Raw genomic sequence first — 20,283 nt, 5'->3', positions numbered from 1 at the left:
TACTGGCCGAACGTGTGGAAGGAGGTAAAGAAATATTGTAGGACATGTTTGGCGTGCCAACGTGCAGGTAAGCCGGCTCCGGCTATACCAAAGCACCCTTAAAGCCCATACCGGCATTTGGCGAGCCTTTTGAGAGAGTCTTGATAGACTGTGTAGGTCCGTTGCCGAGGACCAGAAAAGGCCACGAGTACTTACTGACCATAATGTGCATGGCCACCCGTTTCCCTGAAGCAATCCCCCTGAGAAGAGTGACGTCGAGAGCCGTTCTGGATAGACTACAGAACTACATTGCGTGGGTAGGAATGCCCAAGGTTATCCAGACGGACCAGGGGAGTGTCTTCCAGTCGAAGTTGTTTAGGGAAACTGTGAAAGGATGGAGAGTAGAGCAAGTGCGCTCGTCACCGTATCACCCTCAGTCGCAGGGAGCATTGGAGCGTTTCCATGGAACGCTAAAGAGCTTGTTGAGGATATACTGTGCTGAGGAAGGGAGTAGTTGGGACGAGGCATTACCATCCGTGTTGTTCGCCATCAGGGATGCGGTAGTAGAATCACTCGGATTCACCCCATTTCAACTGGTGTACGGACACTCCGTGAGGAGCCCAGTGGGCGCGCTGAAGGAGCAGCTCACCGTGGATAGGCCTAAGGTGGACGTGGGAAAATATGTGAAGACTTTTAGAGAGCGACTCTCTAGGGCCAGAGATTTGGCCAAGGAAAATTTGAGGACATCCCAGGCAGAGATGGTAAGGTACCACAATAGGAAGGCGAAGGGCAGGAAATTTCAAGAAGGAGATCAGGTGTTAGTCCTGCTACCGGTAAAAGGAAGTATATACGAGTCGAGATTTTGTGGACCATATACCATCCAGAAGGCATTAGGGGATGTGAATTATGTAATCCACATGCCAGATCGTCCGAGGAAGTCACAGGTTTGCCACGTGAACATGATAAAGAGGTACTATGACAGAGATAAGCCTCTAGGCGATGAAGAACCGATGGAAACCCCATTGCAGGCGACGGTGCTGTGTGGAGGAGACGGAAAAGGGATAGAAGAGGAGAACTGTAAGTTAGAGAAGGCCGATGGCGCGAAGATATCAAATACAGAAAGCCTGGCCAAGATAGGTGAGCGTCTGGGTCATTTGGAGGATGACCAACGACAGGAGCTAGTGGAGATCCTACGGAGGAATAAGTCGTTATTCACGGACGTGCCTAGAAGACACCGCGGAACGGTGCACGAAGTGAATGTAGGGAGTGCTGAGCCCATCAAGCAGCACCCTTACAGAGTTAACCCGGAGAAAGCAGCGGCAATGAGAGCAGAAGTGAAGTATCTGCTAGATAACGACTTGGCAGAGGTTAGCGACAGTGACTGGAGTTCGCCGTGCCTCCTCGTGAAGAAGAGTGACGGCACGTACCGGTTCTGTACCGATTATAGGAAAGTGAATGCACTCACGGTCGCTGACTCGTTTCCGATACCGCGCATTGACGATTGCATAGATCGGATTGGGAGTGCACGGTATGTCTCGAAGATAGACCTGTTGAAGGGATACTACCAGATTCCCCTGTCTGAGGAGGCCAAGAGGATCTCAGCGTTCGTGACACCCGACGGCTTGTACCAATATAAAGTGGTGCCGTTCGGAATGAAGAATAGTGGTAGTTGTTTTCAACGAGTAATGAATCAGGTATTACAAGGCGCGACTGGATGTGCAGTGTACATCGATGATATTGTGGTGTTCGCTGATTCCTGGAAGGATCACGTGGATCGACTTTTAGATTTGTTCGATCGGTTGGAGAAGGCCAACATGACGATCAACTTGGCAAAAAGCGAGTTCGGGAGAGCCGCCTGGAGTACCTTGGATATATAGTAGGGCAAGGCGAGGTTGCTCCGGTAAGAACAAAGGTGGAGGCCATTGACAACTTCCGGTGCCCAGGAGTAAGAAAGAATTGTTGAGATACCTCGGTATGATTGGGTATTACCGGAAGTTCTGTGAAAATTTCTCCACCGTAGCCGCTCCTATGACGAGTTTGCTATCAAAGAGCAAGAAGTGGGAGTGGAATGGAACAGCACAAGAAGCGTTTGAGAAGACCAAAAGACTGTTGACTGAGGCACCTGTACTAGTGTCGCCAGATTTTGAAGCGCCGTTTACGTTATTTGTAGATGCCAGTGATATAGGGGCCGGAGCTGTACTGACGCAGCAGAATGATGGAATTTACCGCCCCGTGTCCTTCTTCTCGAAGAAGTTCGTTAAGCACCAGAGGTCGTACAGTACAGTTGAGAAAGAGACTTTGGCCCTGGTGATGGCATTGAAACATTTTGAAGTGTATGTGAGTGGGGGGGGACACCCAGTGACGGTGTATACAGACCATAATCCCCTAGTTTTCCTGAAGAAAATGAAGCATGCAAACCAGAGATTAACCAGATGGTTTTTATCGCTCCAAGAGTATGACCTGGTGATAACGCACATAGAGGGCGAGACAATGTAGTGGCTGATGCGTTATCTCGAGCCTAGCCACTAGAATAACTCTCAAAAATAAGGGGAGGGGAGTGTTATGATCTCAGCCTACAGGGAAACGAGTCTCCCTCCTTGAGAGTTATTCGTCAAGCCTGACCTGATTAGAAGGTCTAGCGAATATTGAAGTGATAACACATATGTAAAATAGTTGCTTGGATATGTATAACAGTTTGAGATCATGGGCAATGAAGAAGAAAACAGATAAATGACTGGCGAGGAGATGTGGACATTTTGCTGGAGGCGTGAGGCTCGCTTCCGGAGGACCTTGACCTCACTTGAGTGCCAGACATCGCAGGGGGAAGCCGCGCTCCATTTGAGCTCCCGCCAGAAGGGAACCCCTAGTGATATATCTCGAAGAGAAGAGAAGTGTGTAGACGTGCCAGCTGGGACCGAGCTGGGAACGTTGTGGTATCAAGTCCTGGTCGACGAGCAGAGTTTAATAAGCTACTCAGAGGCATTTTCGTGGGCTGTGTGGAGCGCCCTGACCAGACGCCGTCAGAGGAAAAGCGCCCTCGATCAGTTAATCTGTGGTAAGCACGATATACGCCAGTTCATAGTGATCACTTGTAGTTGGTCGTGTGCCCAGCGACGGTAGCAATGTTTATTTATAAGTTAGACATGTTTTAATAAGGCAGAAAGCCTGAAATAGGAGAGTGAAGAGGGAGGAGCACGGAGCGACGTCCGCCCCCTCTGAGCGCTGGCGGACGACTGAGGGAGCCTGGCTCTTGACGGAGGAAGACCCTCCCAGCGAGTGAGGACCGCCGCCAGGCGAGGTGGAGTATGGACCCGCCCAAAACGGGGGAGTCCACTCTCACTGTATGTGGAGAACAGATAGAGGTTTGAGGCAAGCATATTGTGTGGTTATTTTTGTTTATGTGTTAAAGGGGAACATTTTATTGGAGTGTCGATGGGTTGCAGGTTTGTCTTTTGGGGAAGAAGTTGCTGAGAACTTCGAAGCCAGCAGATGAAGTAGCTGATGAGACTCCAAGGTAGTGGAGCAGAGGACCTCGAGCTGTGAGGAGAAGCAGCAGTGAAGAGGAGTGTCACGTGCTTCTGTAGAGGTGGAGAAGCACCATAGTTGCTCGGGGAAACTTCATGGTGTAGCAGCCAAGAGAGCTGTGGAGGACCCTAGCAGAAGGGTGAAGCACCGTAGTTGCTCAAGGAAACTTCATGATAGCAGCCTGGAGGAGCTGCAGAGGATCCTGGTAGTGAAGCCCGGAAGAACCTAAGGATATTAGGGTAGTGAACTTCCAGAGGTGGAAGGGGAAGTTCTGGTGGATTACTTATAGGGAGTTGATAGTGTTTGGTTGTCATTAGCGTGCAAGACGCAGTGAGAGGTGAGTGACTGTTGGCATTCTTACGTCAAGGAGTTTTTTATACTGAAGTATCAATGAACATTTATACTGGTATATGTTATTGCATTCAAATGCTGATTTTCTATATATATATGTTATCTTGCTGATGGTGCAACAGTGTATGTAGGCTTGATCAACTTGAGGAGGTTAATAGTATCAGGTGGTGAACCAGGAGATAGGATACCACTTGATAAGCTGATAATAGAGTTCTGATGGTGTTGGAGTGCAACCTGATTGTGATATTATAGAGTATAGGATTCATTATTATTATATGTGTGTATGTATCGTGTATGTGCTTTGTCCAGTAAATGTGTCACAATTTGCTGGTGTTTGCCCTTGTCCTAGTGAGGCTTCCCAGGAGGTAGTAAAGAAAGGAGAGAGAGAGAGAAAGAACCAAGAACCACTGCCGTGGACAGGGTAAAAGGTAATACTAATAAGTCAAAAATGGGATTGAGGAGATCATATCACCTAAGGAGAGAGTGGGGAGTCACAGCGGCTCGAGTGGGTGTGTGCACGTGACAACGAGGCTAAGTGTTGGAGCCGCATCCCCTAAACGTGTGACGTTGAGCCCCTCTCCAAGAGCCAGAAGCGCCAAGGGTGATCTCCTAGTATAAGCACTCTGCCGAACTGTGGGTTGGGTTGTCCATAGAGAAGGATCAACGACGACAACACCAACCAACCCACAGTCTATAATAGAATATACCACATATGTACTAATTCATATGCAATTCATATTGACTTTAAGCATTAAGTCATATATGTGCTGTCTTGTGCGAGAGCGGGTTGCCTTTTTTTAATTTTTTTTCTTATTTTTTCTCAACACAATATATACTTTAATCTCAATTAGTATTAAGTTTTAGCCTTAGTGTTTTTCCTGCCCGAAACGCTTTGCGTAATAGTGGCTTAAGGCATTGTATGTACTAGCTCAATCTATAAATCCATCAACTTTTGTATTTCACCTTGTATGTATGTACTTTACCTGAATAAATATTTGTATTTGTATATGTATTTGTAGGGGCAGGCTGCTTATACTGGCAGTGCTTGCATATTGTTGAAGCAGCATGACGGCATAATCAACAGGTGAATGGTGATCAAGTTAACGTCTGCTAGGATGAGAAATCGTTTTAATTTTATTCCACGTTTGGGATGAGGATGTTGCATGATTAATGTCTTGCAAAAACTGTTCGCAGTGCTGGTTATATACTTGTTCCTTTAGCTTTGTAAACTCTCGGCTGGCCGTAAGAAATATGTTGGGGGATGTCAGTTGTTTTTTATTTATTTATTTTATTTATTTACATACAAGAAGGTTTAGATTAGTTCATTTATTATGCACACCATACCCATCTTGTGGGCGGTAGTGGAAAAGGTTACAGAGGCACATACTGGGCTCAGGGACTGAACCCCACAATTCATTTAGCTAAGCAAGTTACAATCTTGATGAGCTAGTTACAAAATTCAATATAAGTCGTCACATCAACAGTGGATTCGAGATCGACCTCAAGTACAGGTTGTAAATTAAGCAACTGCATGACATGTGGAGAGCTAGTGTCAAAATTTATATGTTTGTCCTGCACACCGCCCCCCATCCAGTGGGCAGCGGTGGATAGGTTACAATCACTTAGTTACTACCTACAGTTAGCAAACTGGAGATATTTATCTAAAATTTCTGGTAGCAGATCATTTTGAATGAAATATTGACACATCGCTGGAACATTGGTTATAAAATTCTCTCTAAATTCACGTATATATTCGCACTCCATCACATAGTGACGGAGGGTGTGCGAATAATTTTGTTGACAGTTTACATTTGGTCAGGTCGACATCAGCAGATAATGAGAATTCCCAGAGATACTTGTAACCCTGTCTTCTAAAAACCTAACTAAAAATACTCTCCTGTCTAATAACGATGGTCAGCCTCTGATTCTGCTATTGAGTTCAATAGGTTCATCCCTTGCTAATGATATTCCATCTTCCAGTACTGACATTTAGGACTATCTTACAGGTAACTATCCACAGTGTCTGTACCTAAAGCCTATTAATTCCACTGACGTCAATGAGATAATCCTTTCCCTTAAAACCAAGTCTGGTGCCCTTGAGGAGATACCAACTTTAATCTACAAAAAAGCCTCCAGATCTTTAGCCCCTGCTATTGCTTTGCTCTTCAACAAGTCACTTGAACTCCAAACCTTTCCAGATATTCTAAAAAAAGCGAGAGTAACGCCTGTCCACAAATGTGGTGATCTCACAGATGTTAACAACTACAGACCTATATCAATCCTGCCAAACTTGTCAAAAAATTTTGAAAAACTAATCTATAAGCAGCTTTACTCATATCTAGCCAAACTCAATATACTTAGCCCTTGCCAATATGGCTTCAGGCCCAAAAAAAGCACTAACGATGCACTTATTAGTATGCTTAACTCGATTCATACAGCTCTTGATAAAAATGAGTTCCCTGTTGGGTTATTTGTGGACCTGCTTAAAGCTTTCGATACTGTCAACCACCAAAACCTTCTTCTTCAATTACATCATTATAGTGTCAGAGGACACTCCCTACAATACCTCAAATCCTACCTTACTGACAGGCTCCAATGTGTTTCTGTGAATAATACAATTTCTCCCACCCTACCCATCAACATTGGTGTTCCCCAGGGCAGCATACTTGGCCCTCTCCTCTTTCTCATCTACATTAATGACCTTCCAAATGCCTCCCAACACCTCAAACCAATTCTATTTGCTGACGACACAACCTTCATTTACTCCAGTCCTGATCCCCTTGCTCTAAATGCCACAGTAAATACTGAGCTTAATAAAGTCCATCTGTGGCTAACTGCTAACAAACTCACCCTTAACATTGACAAAACTTTCTATATTCTGTTTGGCAATAAATCCTCTAATCCAATAAATCTCAAAATAAACAATACCCAAATTTGTAACAAATTAGATGGCAAATTCCTTGGCATTCTCATTGACCACAAGCTGAATTTCCAGGGACACATTCTAAACATATCAAAAAAAGTTTCAAAAACTGTGGGCATTCTTTCTAAGATCAGATATTATGTACCACGCCCTGCCCTGGTGACTCTCTATTACTCCCTTATCTATCCATATCTCAACTATGGTATTTGTGCTTGGGGCTCTACTACCCAAAATCACTTACGTCCTCTAATTACTCAACACAAAGCTGCTATTAGGACAATATCCAATTCTGGCCCCAGACATCACTCGGTACCCCTACTTAAATCTCTGAATATGTTAGACATTAAGTCACTGCACATTCTCTCATGTGTATTATACATATATAAAACGCTTAACTATAATGCCAATCCTGATCTCAAAAGCTTCATAGAAGGTTGTATCAGAACCCATGAGCATCACACCAGAAATAAATACAGTTTTGATATTCCTAGAGTACGACTTAATCAAACTAGAAATGCTCTACAAATCAAGGGGCCCAGAATGTGGAATGACCTTCCCAACCATGTTAAAGACTGTACCTCTCTCAACCAGTTTAAGTTAAAAGTGAAGCTATACCTAATAAATTCCCTGTAACTCACCTTACCCCTCTGTTGTCAGCCCATGTATGTTTTTTGTTTTTTTTTTGTTTTTCAAATCAACGCTGTTTGAATGTAATTTTCTGTAATAATTTGTAATTGTATTTGTGCTGCTTTTTCAACAATGTTCCCCCCTCTTTTACCTCTATTTTTATTTGTACTCAACACATCTTATTCATTTTACCCATTAGTTTTAAGCTTTAGTCATTAATGTTTTTCCTGCCCGAAACGCTTTGCGTAATAGTGGCTTTAGGCATTGTATGTACTAGCTCTATCTATAAAGCCAACAAACTTTGTAAAATCTCTTTATGTATGTACCTTACCTAAATAAAATTTTATTATTATTATTATTATTATTATTATTATAACCGAGTCTAAGCCGAGCAGTAGTAACATCTAGAAGTCTGCTGATTTTATTGGATGATCCATAGATGTGTGGCTCCTCTTGCATGATAGTATGATGATAGATGGAATTACTGGTGTCAATTTTACTTTGCCTCAGATCTACAAGATCTGAGGTACATTGGGATTATGAGGATACATAGTATAGTAATTACAATCTTGTAAAGCCACTAGTACGCGCAGCGTTTCGGGCAGGTCCTTAATCTAAGAAAATTTTAAGTATGTAAATACTTGCAAAATTTAAAAAAAAAATGATAACAGTTACAAAGCAAGAAAAAAAATAAAAGATGAGAGAAAATTGTAGGTATATTAAGCACATAGGTAGCTCAGATTTATGTGTTTTATACTGCTCAGCTAGGACGAGAACTCTTGTCATGCAGGGGCTTTAGGCGTGTGTCATGCAGGGGCTTAAGGCGTGAGTCAGTGAACCACCTCTGTCCCTACCTCACTGTTTTGGGTCCAATTTTATTTAGGTAAGGTACATACATAAAGAGATTTTACAAAGTTTGTTGGCTTTATAGATAGAGCTAGTACATACAATGCCTAAAGCCACTATTACGCAAAGCGTTTCGGGCAGGAAAAACATTAATGACTAAAGCTTAAAACTAATGGGTAAAATGAATAAGATGTGTTCTCAACACTTTTTATTCTTTATGCTCAATTAGTATTAAGTTCTAGATATTAATGTTTTTCTTGCCCGAAACGCATTGCGTAATAGTGGCTTTAGGCATTGTATGTACTAGCTCTATCTATATATCAATCCATTAATGTAACATCACTTGTATGTATATACCTTACCTGAATAAACATCTCTGTATCTCTCTCTCTCTCTCAATGGATTTTGTCTTTACTAGGCGTGTGCAGAGCTCTGCACATGCGCAGAAGTGCATCCACTAAGATAGAACTGTGTCCTTTAACAATTATATTATCGTGTGCTATTATATTTAAAGATACAATTCCAAGTACATTCTCTTAATGGAAAACACGAGGAAAACATAAATGTTTAATGGTAACAACCAGTAGTAAATAAAAATAACAAGATTTAAAAATAAAATAACCAGAAAAAACATTGGAACTCGTGTATGGGCCTCGAGCGCCATTTTCTCAACAGCAGCTGGTATGAATCCAGACACGAGCATAAAACCTTGATACAAACTGCACCTATCATAAATAAAAAGCACCACCATTGACCGCCAAGTGCTAACATTAAGTATAACTCTAAGAAACAACACTCAAGCCTTGCCTAACCGTCAACATTGACGCCGGACCCCACGTCTCCTGCTATCACCATTCATGCAGTCATCCGGAGAAAACCTTCACAAAACTGCACCTATCATAAGAGAAGATGAAGACTCACCAGTGTCCATACTGTGGGAAGGTATTCATTGATCTTGGACACATGAAGATTCACATGTTAGTGCATTCAGGAGACAAACCTCATAAATGTCCAGAGTGTGGAAAGAGATTCAGTCATCTTGGAAGTATGAAGCGTCACATGTTAGTGCATTCAGATGCTAGACTTCATGAGTGTCCAGAGTGTGGGAAGAGATTCAAACGTCTCTGAGATATGAAGACTCACATGTTAGTGCACTCAGGTAACAAACCTCACGAGTGTCCAGAGTGTGGGAAGAGATACAAGCAGCTTGGATGTATGAAGACTCACAGGATGAAGCACGCGGATGAGAGACCTTTTAAATGTGCCGATTGTGGAAAAACATTTAGAACACGTAAAGCTATAATAGCACACATGTTTGTGCATTCACGTGAGCAACCTCATGAATGTCCTGAGTGTGGGAAGAAATTCAGTCGTCTTGGAGATATGAAGACTCACATGTTAGTGCATTCAGGTAACAAACATCACGAGTGTCCAGTGTGTGGGATGAGATTCAGTCGTCTTGGAGTTATGAAGACTCACATGTTAGTGCATTCAGGTAACAGACCTCACGAATGTCCAGAGTGTGGGAAGAGATTCAAGCTGCTTGGAAGTATGAATGAATTCTAAATGAGAATCTAGCGATCCGCGCTAATCTCCAACAACAACAACAAGAAATAACCCTCCTCCGCGAGGAAATTAGAAACTGCAAGGCAAGCCAAGACCAACTACAGCATGATTTAAATGATCTCCGTGAGGAAAGCAACCTTCTGAAAACTGATGAAGCCATTAAAAAACAGGAGGAAGCCCTCAACAAAATGACTGCATGTATCAGTACATTTTCAGCCCAGCGTTCTGTCTCCCAGGATGAACAAGACCAGCAAAAGCTGCTAGACTCTGTTATAGTGTCGTCCCAAGATATACCTGTGGAACATGATGGTGAAAACTGTGTCGAAATAGCTCTGGATCTCATAAAAGACAAATTGCAGCTCATTCTAAACAAATCTGACGTTATTGCTGCCTACAGAGTAGGCAAAAAGAATCCATCAAGTCAAAACCAACGGAAAATTCGCCTGAAGCTGTCTTCCCAGTTCACGAAATCCGATCTAGTCCGGACAGCTGTAGCCCAACGGAAGGGATTATACATCAACGAGTGCTTGACTAGGAACAGACAGCACCTCCTCTACCGCCTGCGTCAAATCCGTCAAAAAAACCCAGATGCGATTCATCAGTACTTCGTTAGAGATGGACTGATAAAGGTGAGAAAAACCGCAGAGGGCAAAATGTTCACAATTACTAAAGAAGAGAACCTCAACGCTTTCCTCTCCCAATGTGGTCTGTCTCAGCTCATTATCACTCCCAGTGAATTAACTTAATTAACCCCCTGTCAACTAGTGGGGCTAGGTTTCCTAAGTCTCATTGTTTCATTTTCTGACTTAATTTTTAACTTACTCTTAACTAGTCATTTACTGAAATTATTTAATTGAGTGCATAAATAGTTCTTCAGGTCTTATTAATTATACAGTCATAACTGAACTATTTATAGTTAATAATCATTAGCTTAAATTTGCCTATGCTTATTATTCAACTTTTCTTTGATTCCATTTATTACCTAGGTTGCCTAGCCTCGCCATGCTCCCTTACTCCATTGTACCCCTGGCTTTGCCTGTATCTCAAATTGTAAATTGTTACTTACAGTGTACCTGAGAGTACTTGTAAGCAATCTACCTCATTTTTCATTTTTGCTCAATTTGTTTTTGTATTGCTTAGTCTTGTTTATATTTTTGTTTTGTATTTCTATATCTTGTGTTTTGTATAGTCCATGTTTATATGTTTTTTCGTTAATCTCATTTATTACCTAGGTTGCCTAGCCTAGCCATACTCCCTTACTCCATTGTACCCCTGTAAGCCCCTTTTGAGTTTGCTTTGTTCTGTATTGTGTACATCTTTTTCCCTATTTTATAGCTTATTTCTACCTTGTTATTTGCCTTTCTTCCCTTGTTTTTACTGCAATCAGCTTTTTTTATGCAGACAAGTATAGACCCTGAACTTAACCTCTTATCCACTATCTATGACAATTATCACTTTAATGATCTAAATTGCAGATATTTTGCAGCACATGATGTAAACAATGTATTAACTCATAATCACAATATCTCTGTAATCAATTTGAACGTTAGATCCCTAGGTAAACACTTCGATGATGTTAGTGCCTTGATTGAAGCTATTGACAACAAATTCTCTTTTATTATACTTACTGAAACATGGTTGAAAGAGGATACTACTCAGCTCTTTAACATGCCTAACTACTCAGCAATTCACAACTGTCGTCAAATTCAGAGAGGTGGTGGCACTGCTCTTTACTACCACCAAGAACTAACATGCTTAAAAGAAATTAGAACCAGAGACTGCTATGGGGAGTATATCTTCGCCAGCTTCAGAGTCAAGGGTGCCGAGTCTGTCCTGACTGTGGGTGCAGTTTATAGAATTCCTAACACTGATGTGTCCGAATTCAACTCAAACCTTAGAAATCTAACACTTGATAACAGACTGAACAAAAACCACCTAATTATCGCAGGGGACTTTAATATTGACCTTTGCGAGCCTGAACACCCCACTGCTGTTAGCTTCCTCAACTGTATGAATTCCTGCTTCCTCATACCCTTAATCACTAGACCTACTAGAATCACTGATAGCACTGCCACGACGCTCGATCACATCTGGACAAACATAACCTCTCCGCTTACTTCAGGTATAATCACCGATAGCACTACAGATCATTACCCCACATTTCTCTTAACTAACATTAGCAAACCACTTCTTGAGTCAAGAGTGATACGTTTTAGACTACACAATGAAACTGCTATAGACAATTTTATAACTGCTGCTGATGTCAACTGGGAGTCCGAGTTAGGTAACATAGTGGACATCAACCTTGCAGTACAATCTTTTCTTCAAAAACTCATAGCCTTTATAATACCCACTGTCCTATGCTTACAAAACAAGTCACAACCAAAAGGCTTAACAATCCCTGGCTTACAAAGGGAATACTTAAATCTATTAATAAAAAACATGACCTTGAGAAGAAGTATAGGTTAGGAATTGTCTCCAAAGAATTCTCAAAGAATTACTCATTATTGCTGTCTAAGATAATTAGACGAGCCAAAACTAAATACTACGAAGATAAATTTACCCAAATAAAGAGCAACATTAAACAAACTTGGAGAACAATTTCTCAAATATTGGGATCAAAGAAGTCTTTAAATAACAAACCGACTCTCCTGTCTAATAACGATGGTCAGCTTTCAGCCTCTGATTCTGCTACTGAGTTCAATAGGTTCTTCTCTTCCATTGGTTCATCCCTTGCAAATGATATTCCATCTTCCAATACAGACATTAATGACTATCTTTCAGGTAACTATCCACAGTCTCTGTACCTAAAGCCTATTAATTCCACTGACGTCAATGAGATAATCCTTTCCCTTAAAACCAAGTCTGGTGCCCTTGAGGAGATACCAACTTTAATTTACAAAAAAGCCTCCAGAACTTTAGCCCCTGCTATTGCTTTGCTCTTCAACAAGTCACTTGAACTCCAAACCTTCCTAGATATTCTAAAAAAAGCGAGAGTAACGCCTGTCCACAAATGTGGTAATCTCACAGATGTTAACAACTACAGACCTATATCTATCCTGCCAAACTTGTCAAAAATTTTTGAAAAACTAATCTATAAGCAGCTTTACTCATATCTAGCCAAACTCAATATACTTAGCCCTTGCCAATTTGGCTTCAGACCCAAAAAAAGCACTAACGATGCACTTATTAGTATGCTTAACTCGATTCATACAGCTCTTGATAAAAATGAGTTCTCTGTTGGGTTGTTTGTGGACCTGCGTAAAGCTTTTGACACTGTCAACCACCAAAACCTTCTTCTTAAATTACATCATTATGGAGTCAGAGGACACTCCCTACAATACCTCAAATCCTACCTTACTGACAGGCTCCAATATGTTTCTGTGAATAATACAATTTCTCCCACCCTACCCATCAACATTGGTGTTCCCCAGGGCAGCATACTTGGCCCTCTCTTCTTTCTCATCTACATTAATGACCTTCCAAATGCCTCCCAACACCTCAAACCAATTCTATTTGCTGATGACACAACCTTCATTTACTCCAGTCCTGAACCCCTTGCTCTAAATGCCACAGTAAATACTGAACTAAATAAAATAAAGTCCATCTGTGGCTAACTGCCAACAAACTCACCCTTAACATTGACAAAACCTTTTATATTCTGTTTGGCAATAAATCCTCTAATCAAATAAATCTCAAAATAAACAATACCCAAATTTGTAACAAATTAGATGGCAAATTCCTTGGCATTCTCATTGACCACAAGCTTAATTTCCAGGGACACATTCCAAACATATCAAAAAAAGTTTCAAAATCTGTGGGCATTCTTTCTAAGATCAGATATTATGTACCACACCCTGCCCTGGTGACTCTCTATTACTCCCTTATCTATCCATATCTCAACTATGGTATTTGTGCTTGGGGCTCTACTACCCAAAATCACTTACGTCCTCTAATTACTCAACACAAAGCTGCTATTAGGACAATATCCAATTCTGGCCCCAGACATCACTCGGTACCCCTACTTAAATCTCTGAATATGTTAGACATTAAGTCACTGCACATTCTCTCATGTGTATTATACATATATAAAACGCTAAACTATAATGCCAATCCTGATCTCAAAAGCTTCATAGAAGGTTGTATCAGAACCCATGAGCATCACACCAGAAATAAATACAGTTTTGATATTCCTAGAGTACGACTTAATCAAACTAGAAATGCTCTACAAATCAAGGGGCCCAGAATGTGGAATGACCTTCCCAACCATGTTAAAGACTGTACCTCTCTCAACCAGTTTAAGTTAAAAGCGAAGCTATACCTAATAAATTCCCTGTAACCTACCTTACCCTTCTATTGTCAACCAATGTCTGTTTTTTTCTTTAAAGAGCGCTGTTTGTCGACATAATTGTATTTGTGCTGCTTTTTCATCTATGTTTTCATTTCTTGTTTTCATTCTACTCATTATGCTCAATTAGTATTAAGCTTGTCATTTAAGTTTATCATGCCCGAAACGCTTTGCGTAATAGTGGCTTTAGGCATTGTATGTACTAGCTCTATCTATAAATCCACCAATATTTGTATCACCCCTTCTATGTATGTACTTTACCTGAATAAATATTTGAATTTGAATTTGAATTTGAATGAAGCGTCACAGGATGATGCATGCTGATGAAAAACCTTTTGAATGTGCCGAGTGTGGCAAAAAATTTAGAACTCGTGGACAAATAATTAAGCACATGCTTATGCATTCACGTGATCAACCTCATGAGTGTTCAGAGTGTGGGAAGAGATTCAATTTGCTAAAACATATGAAGAACCACAAGATGATTCATTCAGGTGATTGACTAAACACTTCGAGTGTGGAAGATAATTGAGAGAATGTTGAGGTATAATGAGGCACATATTTTAAATTAATTTACCTTTAATCTGATATACAATTTGAAAATTGAGTGTCATCATGAAAATATTGTACTATCACCATGTTAATTGGATGTCCTTCAGTGGTAATTATGTCATGTTTTGTTTGAGAAATACGCTTCATCATGAAAGGTAAAGATCTAAAGGAATTTTATTTTCTTCTTTTATGAGGGTTAAAGGCTCCTCACAGATCAAGCAAGAACTAGAGACGCTGTCAGTGTAGAAGTTAGGTGCTCCTCATAGACCAAGCAAGAACTAGAGATGCTGTCAGTGTAGAAGTTAGGTGCTCCTCATAGATTAGGCAGGAAAAAAGGTGTTAGTGTACAAAAACTCATAATTGATCAAAGGTAAAAAAATATTTGTTTATTTTAACAAGGATAAAACAAAGTTTTAAATGTATCATGTCTTCATATTTCCATGAATATTGTTTTTCTGTTTTTGTTTTCTGTAGAATCTCATATAATATAATAATTTATTTAGGAAAAGTACATACATAGTTGCAGAGTTACAGTACAAACATTCTGTTAGATTTAAAGATAGAAATAGTATATACAATACCTAAAGCCACTAGTATGCATAGCGTTTCGGGCAAGGTGAGGTGGGGGAAAAAACACTTAGACCAAAACTTAATAGTAATCGAGCTTAAAGTATAAATTGCGTTGAAAGAAAAAACAATAATAAAAGATAATAAAGGGGGGAACATGGTAGAAAATAGCCAATATAAAAGTTGGTCAACAAACAGTCTTTTTTTTTTTTAAATAATAAGACATGGGATGACATTTACAAGGCAGGCAGGTTACATGGAGTTAATTAGGTAGTACTTAGTTTTCATCTTAAACTGGTTGAGAGAGGTACAATCTTTGACATGATTGGGAAGGTCATTCCACATTCTACATTCCACATTAACATAAAATCTCCATAACATTTCATTGTAATATGATTTAATATTGGAGCTGGTGTAGAAAACAGTTTGAGATGTTCTAAAGATGAAACCATTTCATTAGGTCAAGAAATATAAATTCATTTATTGAAGGCATTAAAAGCTCATCAGATTCCCATGCAAACTCATGTCCATTTTTTTTATTTTTGTTTAGGCTTATTTATGGGTTTATACTATTCTTGATTAGAAATATAAATCACTTGAGGAGTATAGTAGCGTGACTGGCATTTGTAACTGTCAGAGTTATATTTTTTTTGTTAGCCTAACTTTAGCAGTTAGAAATATAGCAGTTAGCTATATTTCCCAATCTGACAATTATATTAGCCTGACTTGCAATTATGTCAGCCTGATGTAATTATGTTAGCCTGACTGGTAATTACGTTATCCTGACTAGCAATTGTGTGAGCCCGACTGGCCATTATGTTAGCATGACTGGCAATTATGCTAGCCCGACAGGCAATTAGCATGACTGGCAATTATGCTACCCCGACTGGCAATTATGCTAGCCCGACTGGCAATTATGCTAGCCCCAACTGGCAATTATACTAGCACGACTGGCAATTATGCAAGCCAGACTTGCAATTTTATTACCCTGATGTGTAATTATGTTAGCCTGATTGGTATTTATGTTAGCCTTACTGGCAAATATGCTAGCCTGAATAGCAGTTATATTATCCTGTAACTGGCAATTATCTTATCCTGTAAATGGCAATCATATTAGCCTGCAACTGGCAATTTTGTTAGCCTGACTGGCAATTTTATTAGCCTTAATGAATAATAATAATAATAATAATTTTTATTTAGACAAAGGTACATACATAAAGAGATTTTACAAAGTTTTTTGGCTTTATAGATAGAGCTAGTACATACAATGTCTAAAGCCACTATTACGCAAAGCGTTTCGGGCAGGAAAAAACACTACTGACTAAAGCTTAAAACTAATGGGTAAAAAGAAAAAAATGCGTTGAGTACAAATAAAAATAGAGGTAAAAGAGGGGGGAACATTGGTGAAAAAACAGCACAAATACAATTACAAATTAATACAGAAAATTACATTAAAACAGTGTTGATTTGAAAAACAAAAAAACAAAAAACATACATGGGTTGACAATAGAGGGGTAAGGTAGGTTACAGGGATAAGGTAGGTTACAGGGAAAATTATATTAGCCTTATTAACAATTATATAAGCCTGTAACTAGCAATTTTTTTAGCCTAACTGGCAATTATATTGACCTTATTGACACTTAGCCTTATCGACAATTATAATAGCCTGTAACTGGCAATTTTAAAAGCCTGACTGACAATTATATTTGCCTTACTAGCTGTACCCGGACATGTGCGTTGCTGAGCCACAGCAACCTTCCATGTCGCCCAGTCCTCCCCACCTTTCCCCCCCTCACCTGTCTCCTTGGCCTCCCAACCATTCCCCACTCCATCGTCCTCCACACCAATCCCCGCTCCACCATCCCCTCTTCCTTCCCACTATGCCCCACTTCCCTGTCCCTTTGTCCTTCCCACCATTCTCCATTCCCCCATCCCCTCGTCCCCACCATCCCAAACTCCCCCATCCCCTCCTCCTTCCCCACCATTACCCCCCTCCCTTGTCCCCTAGTCCTATCCACCATCTCTCACTTTCGACCCCTCGTCATCCCCACCATTCTCCACTCCCTTGTCCAAGGCCTTCCGAAATGGTCTGATGTTCCCATCAGAAAATTGGGAACATCAAGTGATCTGATATTCCCATCACTGAGATATAAGAAAAACTTTAAAGATAAAATGAAAATATGAAAAAATAAAAAAATAAACTATACTCAGGAAATGAATGATATTGTAAACAACGCAGCTCAATTCCAATGCAATTCACACAAAATAATTAACTCAAAATGAAAATAAATCTAAATCTATGAAAATTCAATTTATCAGTGCAATCAGAAACATTGAAATGGAATTGTAACATATATAGTATAGCATGTGTGCTGCTCTTACATGCAACAGATGGCACTGTTTTTCAAGAAAAGCATAGTTTTACCTGTCACAGCCGTGGCATCTATACTTATACTTATGAAATGAACGGTATGGTAAACAACACAGCTCAATTCCAACACAATGTCACACAAAATAATTCAATCTATATAAATAAAAAAAGAAATGTTCGTTTGTGCATAACCGCTAATCTACGAAAGTTCTTCACCGATTGCTTTGAAATTTTCACACAATGTTCCATTCGCATCCGAGCAGGTTTTTATATACAGTACATACTATATAGATGTCACGTCTGTGACAGATAAGAAAATATGCTTTTTCTGAAAAAATGTGTTTTTCATGTGAGGGAAATCTTCGAAACCTCCTTACCGATTGTTTTGAAATTTTGACACAACGTTGCATTTGAATAGGTGAATCTTTTTATATATCTACTATATACATGCCTCACCTGTGACAGGAAAAAAACATGCTTTTCTTGAAAAGCAGCACCAACTGTTGGACGTAAGAGCAACACATGCTGTAATCTCCAAAAGTTTTTCCACTGATTGCTTTGAAAATTTGACACAACGTTGCATTCTAATAGGTGCATATATTTATATACCTACTATATAGATGCCACCCCTGTGACAGGTAAAAACATGCATTTTTGAAAAACAGCTGCATCTGTTGCTCATAATAGCAACATGCACGATATACTGTATGTCACAAATTCCATTTCAATGTTTCTGATTGCATTGATAAATTTTATTTTCATAAATTTTGATTTATTATATTTTTTATTGAATTATTTTGTGTGACATTGTGTTGGAATTGAGCTGTGTTGTTTACAATACCATTAATTTCGTAAGTATAAGTATAGATGCCACCCCTGTGATAGGTAAAACTATGCTTTTCTTGAAAAACAGCACCATCTGTTGCATGTAAGAGCAACACACATGCTATACTAAATGTGTTAAAATTCCATTTCAATGTTTCTGCCTTCATTGATAAATTGAATTTTCATAGATTTTGAATTATTTTCATTTTGATTTATTTATTTTGTATGATTTGCGTTGGATGTGAGCTGTATTGTTTACCATACCGTTCATTTCGTGAGTATTGTTTATTTTTTTTATTTTTTCATATTTTCATTTAATGTTTTTAACTGTTTTTCATATATTTCAGTGACGGGAACATCAGATCACTTCAAGTCAAATCAAATCAAATCAAATATATTTTCAGGTAAAAGTACATACATAGAGGATTAGTTATAAACATAATGTTGGATTTATAGATAGAGCTAGTACATGCAATACTTAAAGCCACTAGTACGCATAGCATTTCGGGCAAGGTGAGGTGGGGAAAAAAACACTTAGACAAAAATTTAATGTTCCCAATTTTGTTCCCAAGTTCCCACGTTTGGGAGCCGGTCGGCCAAGCGGACAGCACGCTGGACTTGTGATCCTGTGGTCCTGGGTTCGATCCCAGGCACCGGCGAGAAACAATGGGCAGAGTTTCTTTCACCCTATGCCCCTGTTACCTAGCAGTAAAATAGGTACCTGGGTGTTAGTCAGCTGTCACGGGCTGCTTCCTGGGGGTGGAGGCCTGGTCGAGGACCGGGCCGTGGGGACACTAAAGCCCCGAAATCATCTCAAGATAACCTCAAGATAACCCAATGTTCCTACTTGATGATCCCAATTTTCTGATGGGAACATCAGACCATTTGGAAAGGCATCAAACAAGGGAGTGGGAAATGTTGGGGATGACGAAGGGACGGAAGTGAGAGATGGTGGAGAGGACGAGGGGACAAGGGAGGGGGTAATGGTGGGGAAGGACGAGGGGACTGGGGAGTTTGGGATAGTGGGGATGAGGGGATGGGGGAATGGAGAATGTTGGAGAGGACAAAGGGACAGGGAGAGGGGCATGGTGGGAAGGACGAGGGGATGATGGAGTGGGGAATGGTGGGGAGGATGAGGGGATGGGGGAGTGGGGAATGGTTGGGAGGCCGAGGAGATGGGTGAGGGGGGAATGGTGGGGAGGACTGTGGGACAGGGAAAGTTGCTGTGGCTCAGCAACTACAGCAATGCGTGGCCGAGTTCAGCTAGTAAAAAATAAAATAAATCGAAATCCATGAGAATAAAATTTATCAATGTAATCGGAAACATTGAAATTGAATTCGTGACATATTTAGTATAGCATGCATGTTGCTATTATATGCAACAGACGGTACTGTTTTTTAAAAACGCATGTTCTTACCTGTCACAGGGATGGCATCAATAGAGTAGGCACAGTATATGAGAAGGTACATTGAGTTTGTGAGAGTACCCTCTCCTCCCTTTCCAGCATGTTGTTGTTGTGAGGGGCCTTGGTGGGCGGCTGCCAGAGTCTCTTGCTCCATGGGATAGTCCTCTGTCCTTTTGAAGCCTTATGATCATGCTGTCGTCTTCACAAATTGTGCTGGAAGTCTTTTCCTTTAACTTATGTTTCATTTTTCTCCCCTCACTTCTATTTTCTAATTGTCATTTGCCGCCGACCTTTTGCCAGTCTTGATTATTCTTTCGGACATTTTCTGTTTTGACGCCTGGGTGTTGGGGAGTCACACTCTCTCAACCGTAGAACTGTGGTACCCAACGTCGCGAGCGAG

At 40.3% G+C, this 20,283-nt stretch overlaps 1 protein-coding gene across 1 annotated transcript in view; it reads right to left on the bottom strand.

Moving 5' to 3' along the window:
* The window catches only part of LOC138363359 (pneumococcal serine-rich repeat protein-like), a 110,031-nt gene extending 89,994 nt beyond the window's left edge, over positions 1 to 20,037 (bottom strand). The window contains exon 1 of the mRNA XM_069322387.1: positions 19,896 to 20,037. Within this exon, the coding sequence (XP_069178488.1) occupies positions 19,896 to 20,037 (142 nt within the window). The remainder of the gene's footprint in view (positions 1 to 19,895) is intronic.
* Between the last annotated feature and the right edge of the window lie 246 nt (positions 20,038 to 20,283).

This window comes from Procambarus clarkii, chromosome 10 (assembly GCF_040958095.1).
Source record: "Procambarus clarkii isolate CNS0578487 chromosome 10, FALCON_Pclarkii_2.0, whole genome shotgun sequence".
In the NCBI taxonomy this organism is placed as follows: Eukaryota; Metazoa; Arthropoda; class Malacostraca; order Decapoda; family Cambaridae; genus Procambarus; species Procambarus clarkii.
This window is presented reverse-complemented; position numbering and strand designations above follow the sequence as displayed.